General features: G+C 38.0%; 1 protein-coding gene across 5 annotated transcripts in view; it reads right to left on the bottom strand.

Moving 5' to 3' along the window:
• The window catches only part of FHOD3 (formin homology 2 domain containing 3), a 373,180-nt gene that overhangs the window by 24,688 nt on the left and 330,698 nt on the right, over positions 1–17,794 (bottom strand). For all 5 annotated transcript variants that reach the window (XM_059856914.1, XM_059856895.1, XM_059856904.1 and 2 more), the window contains 3 exons: positions 17,632–17,793; positions 7,508–7,698; positions 5,739–5,931 (listed from right to left, as the gene is read on the bottom strand). In XM_059856914.1, coding sequence (XP_059712897.1) covers positions 5,739–5,931; positions 7,508–7,698; positions 17,632–17,793 — 546 coding nt within the window. The remainder of the gene's footprint in view (positions 1–5,738; positions 5,932–7,507; positions 7,699–17,631; position 17,794) is intronic.

Consider the following 17,794-nt stretch of genomic DNA (forward strand, 5'->3'; position numbering starts at 1 on the left):
TAAAAATTATTAAGGCCTCAGATAAGGAAATCCTTATTCAAGAGGACAGGAATGCATATGGTTAAAGCTGACTGTAAAAATGCATTCTTATGATTGAGACAAAAAGGTATGAGAAGTATGTCATGGTTCATAGTTCCAGTTGAGCAGATGGAGCTGAGCAGTCCATACTGAGTTAGAAATTAGATGTCACAGCACACAGGAGAGATGAGATGACATGCTTTTTCAGAGAACCATACCTCAACATCCTCTTCTTCATCGGTCTGCCACTGGAAACAAAGGACAAGGTGGAGAAGGACAAACAGCAAGATTTAGGAAAGACAGCACTGTCAAACCATGACAGAGTAAGAGGTAACCATGGTACTGTTTATGCAATAGGATGACATAAAAATAGAAGACATATAAGGAATTAATTTTCATGCCTTAGACAATCAGCTTGCTCTTTTTTTTTTTTTTTTTTTTTTTTTTCCCTAAAGCTGATTGTACGTAGAGTAGACTGTCCCTGCCAGTAGGGAATGTAGAAATTTCCTGATTTCCTTACAGAAATGGTGAACTGAAAGTACTCCTAACCCATCCCATTTATCTCCCTTGAATCATGCAGTTGTTTGCCCCATGGAAGCTGACAACACTAGGTAGGGCTCCTTCTCCTTCTTCCAGCTCTGTGCAGCACAGGGAGGTCCTGGCTGCTGTTCCTCTCAGGGCAGAGGTCAACTTCTTGGCAATTCCTTTTCTCTACACTTAAGTGTTTGTTTTAATTCCTTTTTTAAGCTGGGGTTTTTCAACTTCCAATTCAACAGGGCACTCAAATCAAATGCTGGGTAGTCTTTCAATAACTGCTTAAAGTTCTCCAGTAGCTGCCTGATACCAGATCCTGGAAATCAGAGATGCAATTATCCATTGTTATTCAGGGCTCTCACCCTCTGTGACAGCAGGAATCTAAAATTATCTTAATGGTTGCACTACATTAAATGCAACAGACATACAAAAATATTATGGGATATGGAGTATTCTTAAATTTGGGGATTTACAGGGAATTAGCAAACTATTTAGATCTGTATTCCCAAATGCCTTGGGAATTCTTTGCTGGGTTGGAAGATGCCTCACATGGAAGTTTCCCAAAGTAAAACATGGCTTCTCAAGTATTTGGGCTCCCTGTTTCCATAATTTTCAGTTTGATTGTTTATAAAGTGCAAACATAGTCCAGAAATTTTATACACTTCTTTTTTATTTGTGGGTTTTGTTTTGGTTTTTTTTTTTTTAGAAGAAGTATTCCACCAATAGTATTCCTCTAATGTTACTAATACACATTTTTGACCTTATCTCCATCTCAGCTCTGATTTCTGTCTGGGATTGATACATTCTGTTCCAGAAACATTCATCATTGAAAATGAAAGCCTGATTTACTTTGGCCCTCAGTTTAGTTTCAGCACAATCTCCATAAGAAGATTAGCTGCGACTGTTGAGCAGCATTTTAACATTACTTTTTAAGGGTATGTTTTATGCAAAGAGTGAGATGCTTATTCTAATTTGGACACAGTGGTACTGACAGAAACACAGGCAGTGTGTTTTGCAGAGGGACCATGGCAGGTATGTTCCCTTTGCATTAAAATTGTCTGTTTGTCATTTTTCTGTCCCCTGGGGGGCAGGGAGTCACTCCATAAAGCAATTCTTCTGAAGAGGACCACTGTTCACTTTTTGTCATGAATAAGAAGCAGAAAAAAGAATAGGAAATACAAACAGTCTTGTATTCTAATTCTTTCTATCTATCTATCTATCTATCTATCTATCTATCTATCTATCTATCTAGCTATCTATCTATCTAATCTAATCTAATGCATCATTCTGTACATTCAGCTAATAAGTAAAAGGCAGCAGGAGAGTAAATGAAGCTAAACAATACAAAAAGGCAGTCAGGGCAAGGTAAAATAGTAGAGAACACACATTACAAAGACCGTGCTCCAAACAAAAGTGTATTTATAGTATTTGTATCAAGCTAGCTTTTTACAGGGCAAAGGCCCAGCTGCTGGCCTTCCAGCCCATTTAATCTAGCTAGGAGTGATCTGCTGTGGACTCACTGGCATTTTGCTTGACTTTGCCCATCTCCAGTACCTGGGCATTACCATTTCTCTCCCTCCTGCTCTACTTGGAGAACACTCACTCCTGGAACCACTGTCCTACACCCAAAGCTACTCCAGTGCACAGGAGGTATAGTTCACCAGTCCCTTCATATTCCCATGTCTGAAGAGGCATTTGCCTCTAGCAAATACTGACAAAAGAAGTAAAAGCAGCAAAATAAATAAACCAGCATTATGTTTCACAAGGGAATCTGCCCTCACCCTGGTGTGTATATTCTGTCTTGTATTTACATCTTTATTTCACCATTATAAAAACCACTGGGAAATAGCAACAAATTAGGAATTTTTAACATGTAATATTATCAAAAAGCAGTGAAAGAATTTTGGTATACTGAATACCACTTGCAGACACAAGATGTTAATTTGAAGGAAAAAAGGCCATTTGATTCTTCTGCCATTCAATATTGAATGCTGCAGAACAGTGTGAGATCTCACTCCTTCTCTTCCTCCTGCCCTCACATTTTTCCTTCAGGCTAGCATTTCTGTGCAGTGGATGTGCTGTTTCAAAATATTATGTCTATTACAGAGCAATTTTGGAATTGAAACTCTTAAGTATCATGAAAAGCAGAGCTTCATAAATCTGGGAGACAGATGCTTATTACCTACTATTATTAAAAATCATTTAAAAGCTCAGACTTGTATCTATAATTGCATTTCTTCCCTATTTTGCCGGCTTGTTATTTTGAGAGTGCCTGAAACGAGTGCCATCATTGGCTAAAGCCAGATATAAGGTTACAGAGACTAGGCAATTTTCCCTGTGAAACTGTGGCAAAAAACTTTTTTTTTTCCTTACCCCTCTCCTGCAGACAACATTCACCAAGATTTAAACTGACAGTGCCCAGTCCACTTCAGCTATTAAAGAACGTACAAACACAAAGATATCTGTGGTAAAAGGCTGAAAGAAAGACTGGAAATGTTCCCCATTGTGCTCCTGAGCCCTTCTCCATGTGAGGAGTTGTTGAAGCTGATGCAAGTTCTCCATGTCAAGAGCCAGCAGACTCTCCATGCAACAAGCCAGCACCTTCTGCCTTCCAAGTCTGCAGGGGGGACAAGGTTTAAGAGATACAGGCTTTCTCCTTAAGAACTGGGCTGGTTCTGGCTTATTCCTTTCCTGCTTTTGTTAGAATCCCTCCTCATCTGCCTAAAAGCAGTGTACTGTGAGGTGATAAAAATGAGACTCTGAGCAAACTTTCAAAAGGACAGGGAGGTAAATTTCAAATAACTGTACAATACTTTAGGTCACCAAAAGCAGAAAGTAAATTTCCATATGACTACTGCATCTTATAATCACTTTCTACAAAGAATTTCTTTCCAATGTCAAGATCCCAACTTTCTTCTGTCAGTATTTTGTAACTAGTGAATCACTGTCAATGCATTACTGATCTATCTCCCCTTTCCAAGCCTTCAAATATAAAACACTAAGAAAATCAAGACCAGATACAAACCACAGCCAAAACAAAACTACAATAAAATTCCACGTTTTCATAATTCTTCACACATAAATATCTTCCATCCTGCTGACTTGGAAACTTGTTCTGAGGTAGATATAACTTTGAAGTTGTCAGAGGAAGCCGTGACAAATAACCTGATGCAACTTCAATTCAGTTTTACCATATACTGCAGTTCAAATAAAAGGTAAATGAGGCCATATTACTGGGCTATGCTCAAAGAGATTTAGCTAAGTTCTGAAATAACTATGTGGCCACATTAATAATTCCCCTTAAGAATATTCCTGTAAGGGCAGTTTTACAGACTGTTGGTTTTTACTCTTGCAGGCTCTTTTTGGTTGCAAGCTAATAGGACTGTACTGTAATTACAAATTAGTGAGAAGAAAAATATACTCTCTTTTTTAAGATCTGCAAGATATTTTTTGGTGTAACATTAACTGTCAGATGGCATTTAATTCCTGCCAAATCTCAACAGCATCTTGAGCTTAGCAAGAGGTCTTCCACCAATACTACTTTTGTTCTGGGAAAGGCCTTGATGCCTCCTTCCCTCCATTTTCAGGCCATTGTCCCTGGTTCTGCCCCTTGCTGACTCACTGTCAAGCCTGAGACTTTTTGTGGTTTGAAAGGGTCCCATTTCTCTGCCTCCTGAACCCAACTGCCAGTGACCAGAACTACTTTCCCTCTTGCATTTTCTGCAGGCAGGATAGAGACAAGCCTTTTGTCCTGCCACAGCAGTTATTCTGGACAGATAATACATAAACACTGCATTATATGGTAAGAACACAGTTGGAAAACAGGAACTCCTTTACATCTCAGTCTTGCTTAAACTAGTAAAAAGTGTCAAAGCTATGTGAAGGAATGAAAATTATAATTTACAAAATGCTTTGGTTAATGCTGTCTTTTGGCTCCATTAGAAAACATCAGGAAAACCAAGAAGCAGTTGCAGAAAATGATTTTACTTCTCTAGTGGTAGTTTTGTAAATTTGTATGACTGTATTGTACCCTTTCTAAAAAATCAGAGCCTCTTCCTTAACCTGAGACTACACCAAAAGAAAAAAAAAAAATCTTTTGATAATAATGCAGGTTTAACATTTTCTCTAGATGGGGCAGATTTCCAAATATAAAGAGGATATTGCCAGGAAAGATCTACAAATGATTGTGAGTCAATGACTTAAATACAATCTCAATTGATGTCAGTCCCAATACATATATATGTATTTATATATTTATATTGACCCATTTGCCTGAGCCATAAAACTGTAATCAGCTTTGGGCTTTTCATGCCAAAGGCAGGGGTAGCTTCATATGCAATGAAACACTTGCATTTAATCGAGACTCCAGATCTGGATTTTGAGACAGCTGGAAACTTTTATTAAATACTGGCACTTCTTAAAACTATTTGGATTGAGTCAAACTACATCAACTTAAAAAAAAAAAAAAAAGAAAAAGTAGAAAAAGGGGATTTGAAAACCTATTATGCTGAGAAAACTAATCTTATTTTTATTTATTCTATGAGCATGCAATCTTACAGTCAAAAAGTTTGCAGAGTAACTACTGTGGACATAAATTTGTCCATCCTTTCAGAATCTCAAAGTAGTCTGTTACCATAAAATTGGCTGGTCTGTGCTGTGAAGTTAAGAAATAAATGCACATGAAATACATGTATATGTGCATATATATATACACACAGACATAAAAAAAAAAAATCAAGGCTCAAGACTACTAGAATATTTAAAGATGGAGAAAAAAATCCATTAAAATTTGGCTGCAATCACTTAAATAGCTACAATGATTCATCATCTTAATTATGTCCTCAATTAGGACTATAATTTCTAGGTTTTTTTCTTTTTCATATTCTTAGCTGGTCAGATACACACAGCTCCTGATGTCTTCTAGATATCCTGGACCCTGTATAGTCCACAGAGAAGCTCTTTTTGGATAATTAATTTCAGTTTGTTCTTGTCCTATACAATTTTATGAAGCAGAAATTATACACAATCAAGGACTTGCAAGTTTTGTCTTCTAATAGAGGAGAGTTCATTACTTACAGCACAAGGACCTCTAAAATTAAAATTAGAGTAACAACACTTCATATGCCACAGGCAGTGAAAGAAAGCTTTAAAAACCCATGCTATGGGAAATACCATTTGCCACTTACATCTGTTATCATTTTCCCTCTGGTCTTGTTTCTTTCCCTGTGGTTAGCTCGTTTCTGTTTTTGCTGCAGAACTCGTTCCCTGGTGGTGCGGTACTCCAGAGCAAACTCACTGATAATCTTGCAGAACTTATTGATGTTGACTTCACGTATCGCGTAGGGAGGATGGCCCATAAATAACAAAAATGAGTGAAACCTGGAAAAAAAAAGAGTTATAAATGTAAAGGGAAAAAAAATCCATATTGATGGTCTCTTGGAAAAAAAAAACAACCAATTCAATTTCACTGAATTCATTTATTACTTTACTAGCTCCCATCATTTCCTTTGTGCTACAGAATTTTCATGGATGCTTTGCATAACATTGGTATGTTTTATAATTAAAACCATGAAAGTCTAGCCTATGATAACTTCATCCTAGTCTACTTTCCCAGGCTGATGCAGGAGATAAAATATTTATGGAACTCCATAACTTTATATGACTAATTTGGCACGTGAATGACCAATTTCATTTCTGTTATAGAAAAAAATATTTTTTAAGTTTCGATTCTATTTATTTGTATTAAGCAACTTCAAAGAGGCTGTTAAGACTTTGGGCAAAGTCTAGACAAGAAGAATGCAGATTTACAGGCTAGCAAACACAAGAAGGAAAGAATTTCTGGTTCACAAAACTGACCATAAAATTATATTATCTACCAAGTAAATTAGTTTGGGACACTCTCAATTCACAGTTTTACTGCTTCTGTAGCATTCAGAGCTTTTGCACTATTTGCAGTTTTTACTATTGCTTCTATATTGGATGATTTACAGCAGCACACTGAATGTGTAAAAATGTATGGGAATTCCTTTTAACTGCATCTACATCCCTGAGGACAAAAAGTCTTCCCAATCTTAGAAAGATGCAAGTAAATGAAAACATTTCTAAGAACTATCATAGCAGTTGCAGGATATCAGAGGAGAAAGTTGGTATTTTTTTTACTTGCACAATGCATATGATAAACACAACAGGAGACTAATGAATTCACTTCCCTTCCATTGCAATTGGGATTTCTGCTTACTTGTGGCATAAACCCTAAGTCATCACAAAAATGAAAGAAGAACTGAATCAACTTCTCGAGTGTATACCCACAAATTTTGGATCATTTGGAATCCAGTTCTTAATTTTGACCACAGCAATTTGAAAATTATCCAAAAGTTGGAAAATCTCTCACAATTTCATTAAACCCAACTGAAAATCCTATGAAGAGGAATCTTAAATCTGCCTATAGAAGCATAAAACACTAAGTCGAAGATCTTGCAAATAGGAGTGGCTTTGCCTACAAAAGAACTTATTGTACAAGACTGATTTCAGCTTCTGCATATGATGAATTTGTCAATAAAACTTCATTTTCTTTGCTACAGTATTTTCTTGTTTATCAGACAGTAAGCCAAGCCTCCTTAAAGAACCCCCCAGGGATAAACAGAAAATCTATCAACTTAACTATAAAGCTGCTAGCTTGTGGGGACTAGGAGGCAAAAGACACAGTTATTGCACCTTGGGAACAAATGATTGTTTGTATGATTGCCTTTTTTTAGTCAAAAATATAGAAATTTCTGGAGTGGGAATGTTTCCTCAATGAAGACTATAAAAAATATGTGCCACATACAACCCAGCAACATTCCCTGCAGGAATGGGCATTAAACACTTCCAAAACACATATTTATGATGTCATAACTTATAATTTTATCAAGTCATTTACTATCAAGGTATTGCTGTCACCAGTATAAGTCTCTACCTGTTAATTATTCTTCTATGAACAATCTTCAGGATTATGATTCTTTCTGCACAGTCTTTAAGGAACTCAGACATTTTTTGCTTTAGACTTGGCTTCATTTCATGCTTTGCTATAGCCTTAAGGTGATCCCATGATGCTTTGCACCGTCTTTCCATCTGACACAAGTTTTCCTGGAGTTGTTCAAAGTCAACCTGAAAAAAGGAAAAGAAAAGGTAACACTTGAAGTAAAAACACTGTGGCTGTACACTTGGGCATCAGAGCAATGCAATCTGTGTATATCAAAGAGTCAAGGCAGTGGCAGCATGACATCAATTCACATTATTAATCATTAGTAAAACAACAAAAAATAGCTTTCTATATCACACTATGTCTAGGCATGTAATGTTAGTAAGGAAAACTGAAAACAAAGAAATACCCATACACATATACTTGGTTTTATTCTTGGAGGCCTAACATCTAAAGAAGCGACAAAAAAAAAAAATCTGTGATGTGTTTTTTCCCTTACTAATAGCTTCATGTTTGCACCAAGCAACTGCATGACTCAGTTCTTTCTGAGGTAATACAAAACTTTCTCTTTTTCTTAATCCTTTTCTCTACTACTCAAAGCTTTTTATACCCTGTTTACTGCTCACTGTTGTACCCCGCCAAGCATTCTCCATTTTAGGAAGTACTTGGATCTATTCCCTAGTCATGCACTGACTTGTTAATAGATGATCTAGTTCTAATCACAAAATTCATGGGCCAGAATTTTTTAAAGCTCTATTGAAAGTATGTGTTATTTAGTGATCTCAGCACTAACTCTCATCCCTTGATATACAATACAAATTTACTGGCTTGTAATGAGATCATATAACGACTCTGAAAGTCTCTCAACACAGTTAAAATAAATGATTGCACCTTACAGTAACTTTCATCAGGATAGAGGCCAACACATTCCACAGAAGGTGAGGGAGAGCTTCTCCTTTATTCATCAACCAAAAAAGGTGTTCAAATCACAAAAATCTTACTGGAGACGCTCAGGACGTGTTGCTAACAACTCAACAAAGTGCATCAGCAACCCAGCCACAGCACTCAACAGATGAGAAAAATAAAACTGCCCATGTTCTGGAATTCTGAAGAAAGGAAAAAATGATTTTATAATACCACTTCACAGTTCAGATGAACTCAAGCTATAGAGTACAGACTTAACTCTCAGATTCGAAACACATCAGTGTTTGGGATGTTACAGTCTCATACTCCAGTTAATTCCTTAATGCTAAATGAAAACCAGTGTCAGGGGTAGGTTTTATTTCATTCTTCTTAGCTGTGTGCAGCATCCACTGCTGAGACCTATACTGAAAATAGCCATAAGAAATGCATTATTATTAAAAAGCTCCTGGTATTGATTTGTTTATGCTGTGATTTATAAAGTGATGAATTTTTCCTCTTCCCAAGGAAATAGAAACATCCTTTGATCCACTCTGCTATTCAGAAAAGCCCTGCAGGCGGAGCAGCTGTGGGGTATTTGCTTTCCTTATATCCATATCAATGCATATGTTGGGGGAAAAAAAAAAAAAAAAAAAGTCCTTTCCAGGTCAGTATTTTCACTGTTGATGATAAACACATTGCTGCTCTCCACAGATGGTATATCTAAAACACACATGGAGAAAAATACTAGCATTCCTGTTAAGGAAAAAAAGGAAATACAAGGTTTAGGTCTTAGTAAGAATTGTCCAACCTGGCTGAGGAAGCATCTCAGCCTGTGTAGCTGAGAAATTTAAACTCATGAAATTTTATGGCAGAATGAGTTTTAATCTGTCAAAAAGCTTGAGGTTCAGGCCTGTAGGGGTTCAAGAAATATCTTTGTAGAACAACAAATCTGGGGGGAGTGTGGCAAATTCATATTCTGCCAGGAATCTGCCAACAGTCAGCACATTCACAAGAGTGGGAAATTCCAGCAGGGATGGGGGCTGGCAGGTTGGGCTAAGGGACACTCATGAGTTTTCTGAACACAAACAAAAATTCAGTCCTCTGTGGAAGTCCTAAGGAGACTGCAGTAAGAAGAACACCACCTGAACTCTCCTGGAATAAGCCTCTGTGGAGCACAGGTGTGCTCGAGCAGGAGCTGTAGAGTCCTGAAGGAATAAAGTAGGAACTCCAATACAGGATAATGTACCTGTGTATTCCCCAAAGGCAAACTATACAGCACCTGAAAGAATGTGCCAAACCTTCATGGAATCTCTGTCTGCCAGCTCTCCAGTGTTTGGTCACTTGCTTGTGGACAGAAAGGAATACACTTGTAGAAAAACATCCTCATGTGAAATATTAAAGTTCCAGTTTTTCTTGGATTCAGTCAGGTACCCCACCTGATACTTGAAGAAATGCTATTTCACCAGCAACAATTTTGTGTGTAGACACAGAATTCACTACATTTCAGTCTGCTCCAGGTCTGTGGCTCTGCTTAGGATATTATATACAAATGTAACAGTCAGAGTGGTGAGAAATCCCAGCTACAAGAGATCCCCAATCATGTGTTCATATGATAAGGAGAACAAAAACTTTTGTGGAGTAATAATGCCAATTATTCAATATATTATGCATAAAGAAAACATAAAAAGGCATTTGCAATACCATACTACCTCTTTACCAGTTCACACCACATTGCTAAGGGACCATGGATTGCACCTTCTGATTTATGTGCTCATTTCCAACACTTTCCTAAAGGAATTAACGATGCATAATAGTAGAGAAATATGAATCCTCTTTTTTGTTCCTTCTTTCTTGAAACGAAAGATGCACCAGTTCTTTCAGGTGGATGGTCAATGCTGGGACTAAGAAGGAACTCAGGTGAGTTGTGGCTCCAGGACAACTCAGCACAGGAGGTACTCAGACAAGAATTGCTGTGGCATTATTTTATAACTATGCTCCACTGAATAAAAGGAAGCAGTAATCTGAAATAGTCAGTACAACTTTCTTGCTGGACAGTAGCATACAGATATTGTTCCTGGTACAGGTATTGTACCTGGCCCAAGGATTTGGAGGAAGGTGGAAACATACATTCTTCCTCCTCAGCACATATATGTGCAAAAGACATGCAGCTTGCTGACTGAATAGGTATCTTCTGCTAAAATTTTTAAAATTAATACATGTTCTTTTCTGCAGGAAAAAGAATGAGTGGTCTTAGGCTGTTAGGCAAAATAGGAAAGTCCTTTCTTTCAAACACTGTGAAATGTTTATTTTAATTTGTAAACTAATTAAGAAACAGCAACTTTCTAAATGGTTCTGGGACATATTTGCTATGTTCCTCATTTCTCTGGCCAGGTTCCCCTCCATTCACAATCACACCAGCTAAAAAATATTCAGAACTATTGGTATCTGTGAAACCTCTTGCTAGGCCCACAGTTCAGTCTTCTGAGAAGTGCCTTAGTAGACACTGTTTGATCAGAGGGGAGCAACCAGAGACAGTATATGCAAACAGAATGTAAAGGCCAGTTTATATGACAAAAGCTCCTCAGAGTAAGCCTCAGCAAACCACTGCCCCAAATTCACTAATGGGCAACTTTAGAATTAAAAATCTATTTTTCAATTTGACACAACCCGCATTTTGCACAAATGACTCAGAACAAAGAATAAAACCTTCCAACCACATGCCAGAAACAGCAGCACTCAGTTTAATCACTTTATATCATTATTTACTGCTTGCTACCATAGAAGCAGATGACTTTGCCATAAACAACAAAAATAAAAAGACTTCTACCAAGTTTTTCATTCCACTGGGCTTAGAATTCAGTACCTCGTGACAGACCTACAAACAAACACACCAGAACAAACAGTTTCTGTTCTCACTGTTTTTCACCTGACTCAAAAACTGCCACCACCATCAAATGGCTCAGCATTTATTTCTCTGCTCATTCTGGTTCCCTGAACATTGGTCCTTACAAGATTTATTTTTTTCAAGTTCAACTCCATCCAATATCACACACCATGTATAAAAGTTTAAAACTTTCTCATTCATGAAATACTACAGCGTGCTCCAATCATTCAGGCAGGACATGGATCAGGGAGCCTTTCAGGGTTGGGGTGTTATTCCTCCGTGTGGCCACGAATACCTCATGGCAGCACAGGAATTGCACACTTTAATATTTGTTGGGAGAGAGAGGAATGGCTGCTTTGGGAATTAGATGCAGTTGTTCAAACCTGAAATGCCTTCCACTATATATTCCCCAGGGCACCATATACAACTCCAGGTATGCACTGCCATGCACTGCAAACAACTGCAGCCACTATGAGATAAGAGGTCATTTTCTTTCAGCTTTCCCTTAGCTGGAATGTGCTTTACAAACACATTTCCTCTTCCAGCTAAATCTCCTCTAGTCTTTGGGCTAAGCTCCCCCATTGCAAATACAAAACCTTCCTAAAGTCAAAGATGCTGCACCTAAATACACTCACGTTTCCTGCCTCCTGTGTTAACATTCAGCTCCACAACAGGGTCAAAGATGTCACAAGTGGATTGAAGCAAAAAACCCCAAAACCAGTAAATGAATGGAAACTGATGAAACATTTATTTTCAAAATCACTGTATCTAAGGTTTTGTTTGGAAGGCCAGTGAATAACTTATTACATAGCCTCAGCATGCTTGTATAAGATTTCTATTGTCTGATACTCTATTGTTTATTTGTATAACTTGCTTCTTTTAGTGGTGAATATATAAAATCCAGTTGTTTTCTAAGAAAGACCTGGATCTCTGCATTTTTTTCTTAGTCACAAGGTGTATTTAAGAGAAAATTGATGCTTTCACAATGACATGCTGTCTTAAATGCACAATAAAATGACAACTATTTTATTGTACCTCATAGAAAGATATACATAACCACACACGAGCTTTCTCTTTTCAAAGTTTAAGATAGTTTCTGCTGCGGACCACAGTCTAGTCTGAGCTGTTTATAATTTAGGGTCAGACCGTTCATTCTCACATTATTACACGGATGCATTCTGGCAGGGAACATGAAATCTTCCTCTTTTCCTGAGTTGGTTCAGTGCCAAAGGAAATTCTGAGAATTGCTCCTTGCAAACACACTGTCATCTGAGAGCAGCGACCTTCTGTGGCGTAGGTTCAAAACTCTGTCTCCTCTAATACTTCCAGACTGGTTTCCTTCACCAAGTGTCACAAGAATTATCTCAGGACCCTTGTTAGTCTGACTTGCACACTGTGGGCATGCATTTTAAGCAAGATAGATGCCAGCTCTCTTAAGCAAGCAATATATAAAGAAGGTTCTGCTCAGACATTTCTAATTCTAGAATAAGAAGTGGCATCCTGTGAAAATAATTTTGGAAATGAGAGCACCTGAATCAACCCACTAATGAAAAATTACAGGACAGAGCTGGCAGAGGTGCTTACTGAGGTATGACCAGATGAGTCTGCCCAATTGTACACACATCTCTGCTGCATTCTACTTCCTTAAACAATACCCTAACTACATGGGATCTTTTTGCAGATGCTGTAGGGCAGTTCCCACAATCTGGGACCAAGGAGAGCCATAACACACAGCAGGTCCCTTCAGATAGTATTATGTCACCTGCAACAATTCCTGCACTCATATCACCTGGAATGTTATTGAAACACCCCATCAGGCCCATGTGCTAAATTTCATCTGCTCTCTTTGAGACACAACCTCAAAGTCTCATTTGCCATGGAAACTCCTTCCCCCTTGCCCCAGTGTGCTCTGCAGCCAACAGGATCTGCCTTTCCTGCTCTGCTTTCACCTCTGCTCCTGTTAGCCCATGCCACAATCTGAGGCAGCTGTTGGCATCACAAGGAATGACTGCAAGAAACCTTGCATTCCTGGACTTTTTTTTCTGTGAAAAATAATTTGACTTTTGTCTCTTTTTTTTTTTTTTTTTTTAATAATGTAGGGAAAACATTCTTGAATGATAACTGCATACAAATACTTTCTGTCAAGCGAGACATGAGAAACCCACTGAAAGAATACAGGAGGCAACATGATTTTCCCTACCTTTTTTTAATTTTTTTTTTTATCCTTTCTCTGCTTTCCACTGTATCAGGCAGAAGCTACAGCATGTCAAATATCACTACTGTTCCAGCCAGCTCCTGCCTCCTTATGCCTCCCTGCTAAGGTCCTCAGAGGGCAGGCTGCTGCAGGCTTCCTTCTGCCCTGTGTATGCCTTCGGCTCATCCCAAGTTCTTTCCCATCAGCAATCCTTGTCCCCTCCTGTGTTGCTAACATTTCCTATTTCTTACTTTTAAAATCTGCCTGCTTCTCCACTGCTTAGTAGCTGTGAGTGTCCTGTGCCCAAGTGTCTCGCTGCAGGGGTAAAAAACCAGACAGAAGTTTGCATCTTGTAAGTCAGCTAAAATCAGGGGAAGAAAATTACAATTACAGTTTATCTATAGAGCTGGCCAGTTTTCAGGTGCACAGGGGAAATATTTATGGGTTAGAGAGAGAAGATGAACACTGTTAATAAGGACACATTTTTTATTCACTAACAGAGGAGATACTGGGGTTGAGGCAATCACTTCTTAAGGAAATTTCTAGTAACAACACTCGATCTTAACTGCAGAAATCTGAGGGTCTGCTTCAGTATTAGGTACGTCAGTTTTGGTACAACTTCAGTGAAAAAAAACACTTAAAATATCAAGAAAATAAAAAGGGCAAGGGATTTTAATCATGTGATACTAAATAATCAGTGCTGTACATGAATTTATAAATGCTCTTATTTATCTAGAATGGTATTTTTTCTCTAATTTTTTCACTTGTGTCTTTTTTTTTTTGGTGCCATTTATGACTTCAGTCCTTCAGTAAAAAGCCACAAGTTTTGTAATAACTATACCATTTTGTTTCTGGTCTTTCTAGCTCCTTTTTGGTAGGGCAGCCTGTTTTCTTTATGTTTTTGGGTTTTTTCATGAACTAATGCTCAGGAAATTCTTATATGATGCACATTTCAGGGGAAGAGGCATCTCTGTTTATCTACAGGATGGAAATTGTTTAGCCTTTGTGGTTTCTGAAAGATGTTTGTAGGCAAAACAGAGCTCAAAATACAGCCTAATCCACAGTGATAAATTAGTTCTCCTTTCCTGTCAGCTTTCCTAAACCAAGATTTTGCCTTGTCTGTGAACATTCCCTTGAAGAGGGCAGCTTGGATGGCTTCCACATCCTAACTCTCTGATTTGTGGCAGCTATGATCAAGTGGGAATAGAGCTTGTTACAGTAATCCATCAGTGGTTTAACACATGCAGGAACATCCCAAGGAGGGAGACCTTGGGCGACACGGGGAAGGTTAAGGCTATAATTTCTCTTAATGTGATTTTGTCTGGCCTTTTTGGATTTTCATCCGCTTTGGGCAGGGCCACTGGATCAGCAAACCACAGACTGAAAGACTGTGCTCAATTTTGCACACTCTTAGACCTAAATTTTCTTTTAGGTGACAGCAGTAAGTTAAGCTTTCTTCCACTTTCTATGACTGAAAAATAGAAGAACCACTTTGGAGAATACCATACATGGTGGTGAGAATTTTGGAAAACAAAGGCTCTTCTCTTTTGTGGCAATTTTTCATCTTAGTGATTAACTTGATCTCAATCTAAGAAAAAAGGGAAATAACTTCTCAGCAAAGAGTAGAAGCAGGAAATGAGAAACCAATATACCTAAATGTTAAAAAAGAGTCACTCAAATTAAAAACAAAAACATAATAGAAAGTTAAAATCTTCCAAACATGAGAAACCAAACTCACTGAAGGCAATAAACCAGAGCCTAAACATAGGCTGTACAAGAGGAAAACTAGGAGAAAAGAGATGGAATCTAAAGAGAAAATATCTAAGGATATAAAACAAAAGCCACAAATTCCTTTATGGTACCAAAAAAAAGAAGAAAAAAGAAAATATGCAGGAGGTACTGGATCACTGGGGAGGAAAGAAACTGAGGAAGACAAAAATTAGAGAAGGGAAACAAGATGACTTCTTTTCATCCAGCTTCACCACAGAGGATGTTGGGGAAAAACCTACTCTGGTGCTCCTTTCCTTTTTCTGCATTGTATTTTTAAGAGATGTGAACTAATAGCAAGATTTGAAACCTTACTAGCAGAAATACATGTTGGAGAGAGATATCTCACAAAGAAGTAAACAAGTAGAATACAGTAGTTATGACATCAATTAAAATAATGGTTTGTACTTTGCATTTCAAAATTATCTGGAAACAAGGAAGCACATCCAGAGGGTAAAATCTACAGATGGCAGGAAATTTTTCAGATTAGTCCTGAATGAAGATTATTTGGGGTTTGAGAGATAAGCAGTAAATCTTCAGCAGATCATGATCACTGCTGTAGACTGCAATGAAGTGCCCAGGGCAGGGCAGCACTCGACTCCGTTGAGAGTTCTGAATGCTCTGTCAGCTCAGGAGACTGCCTGGCTGTCCTTGGGAACTGCCCTGGGACAGTGGGTGTCCAAAGGGGACCAGCAGTCAAAGAACACAGAGAAAACCTCAGAACATCTAACAAAAGGTAGCAGAATGGACAAACACAGCAAGATTTGACACTGATAAGGAGAGGCTGGAATACTGTACTTACTATTGTTTAACACATTCTAAAAGAGTAAGATGAAGGAAAAGTGTGGAAATGGTCTCATAAACAAAAGATATAAAAGGATCATTTAAGACTTGGACAAGGATCTGAGCAGCCTAGTTTAATCTGGTCTTGCACTGAAAAGGGTGATGGATCATACGACCTTCAGAGATCCTCTCCAACCTAAGTTATTCTATTAATTAAAAAGAAAAAATAATTTTTCTGCTCAGTATATTCAGACAGTAATTCCTGAAACCAGCAAATTGAACAGTGGAAAAAATAGATTATGAATTCATTGTTGCAAGAACTGCACTAGGAGCCAAAATAAGATTTCATTTTTGCAGTGAAAAAAAAAAAGTATTGTATTGTACAGATGTCCTGGGTTGTGGGGGCAAACAGAGTTGTTTGCCCCCACACTCTCCAGCTCCTCTCCCAACATCCAAATAAGGTGGCCTTTGGAAAAGAAATCATTCCTCTATTTGATGCACATAATGAGAATTATGTTTCATGAAATAACATTTTTCTAGGGAAAATCTTTCATTCCCTTAGAAATTTCTTGTGCTCTTCCGTTGAGCAGCTGCTATTGGCCACTGTCTGAATCAAGACACTGGACTAGAAGGACACTAAAATTATCTGCTGTAATTATTACCATTTCCATGAGATATGACTCCTAAAGAGAATTTTTATGTTTGCTATCTCCCATGTTTACTCCATTAATCAAGTAATGTACTATTTTTAAGGCTTATTCATGAAATCTCACACTCTGAGAGGTTCAAGAGTGAGTTTACAGTGTTCCTATCATGCCTGCTTACAGCAGTAATAATCTCCATACCATACTGAGCCATTGACCAGACCGATGCATTAATCAGGGAATTACCATTTTTTTGACAAGAGGTACGGCAACAAAATTCCTTTATTTCTATTTCTGTTCCCTAACTCCTAAGGAGATTTCAAGACATCCTCTGGAGATGCTCAAAACCCATCTGGACTTTTCTTCTGCAACCTGCTTTAGGTGAACCTGCTTTAGCAGGGGGTTGGACTAAGTCATATGCTGAGGTCCTGTCCAACACCAGCAATTCTGTGATTCTGTGAGTTGAACCAAGTATTTCAAGGACTCTTCAATTCTGGAGACAAATTTTATTAGTAAAAAAAAATCATTCCTTCCATTGGCTTTAAAATACAATCAGGCATCTGCCTTATAAAGAAGATTCCCCCAAGCCATAGAATAAATGTATTTGAAGATACTGGTCAAATAAAGTTTTAACTTGAAAACAGTTCCTAATCGTTAAATACATTAATAATGTACATAACATTAGCATGTCCTAACCAATGGCTGCCTAAAGAGTGCACTGATGAGGGAACCTAGTGATAGACACAAATGCAGCTCAGAAGAGGGAGTACTGGCATCTTTGAAACTCAGTGCAAATGACACAATGAACACACTTATAAATAGTGCTGCAACCAGGGAGGATGAAAAAAAATCAAAGAATATAATAGAATAAAATCTTAAATGTTTCACTTCAAAGAGGTGTTATAAAAATGTACATATGGATATATTTACCTACTGGACATACCTTGGCTGACCTAGTGATGGCCCCGATCTCTGAATAAAGATCAGTGCTGTCTGGGAACTTTTCTACCACCATAGTGCAGACGTGGTGCAGGAGGGACTGTTTGTGCACTGTGTCTTTGACTTCTGGAACCTTCTCGAGGTAGCTCAACTCAAAAGCTTTGGCC

Source organism: Haemorhous mexicanus, chromosome 1 (genome assembly GCF_027477595.1).
Source record: "Haemorhous mexicanus isolate bHaeMex1 chromosome 1, bHaeMex1.pri, whole genome shotgun sequence".
NCBI classification, from domain to species: Eukaryota; Metazoa; Chordata; class Aves; order Passeriformes; family Fringillidae; genus Haemorhous; species Haemorhous mexicanus.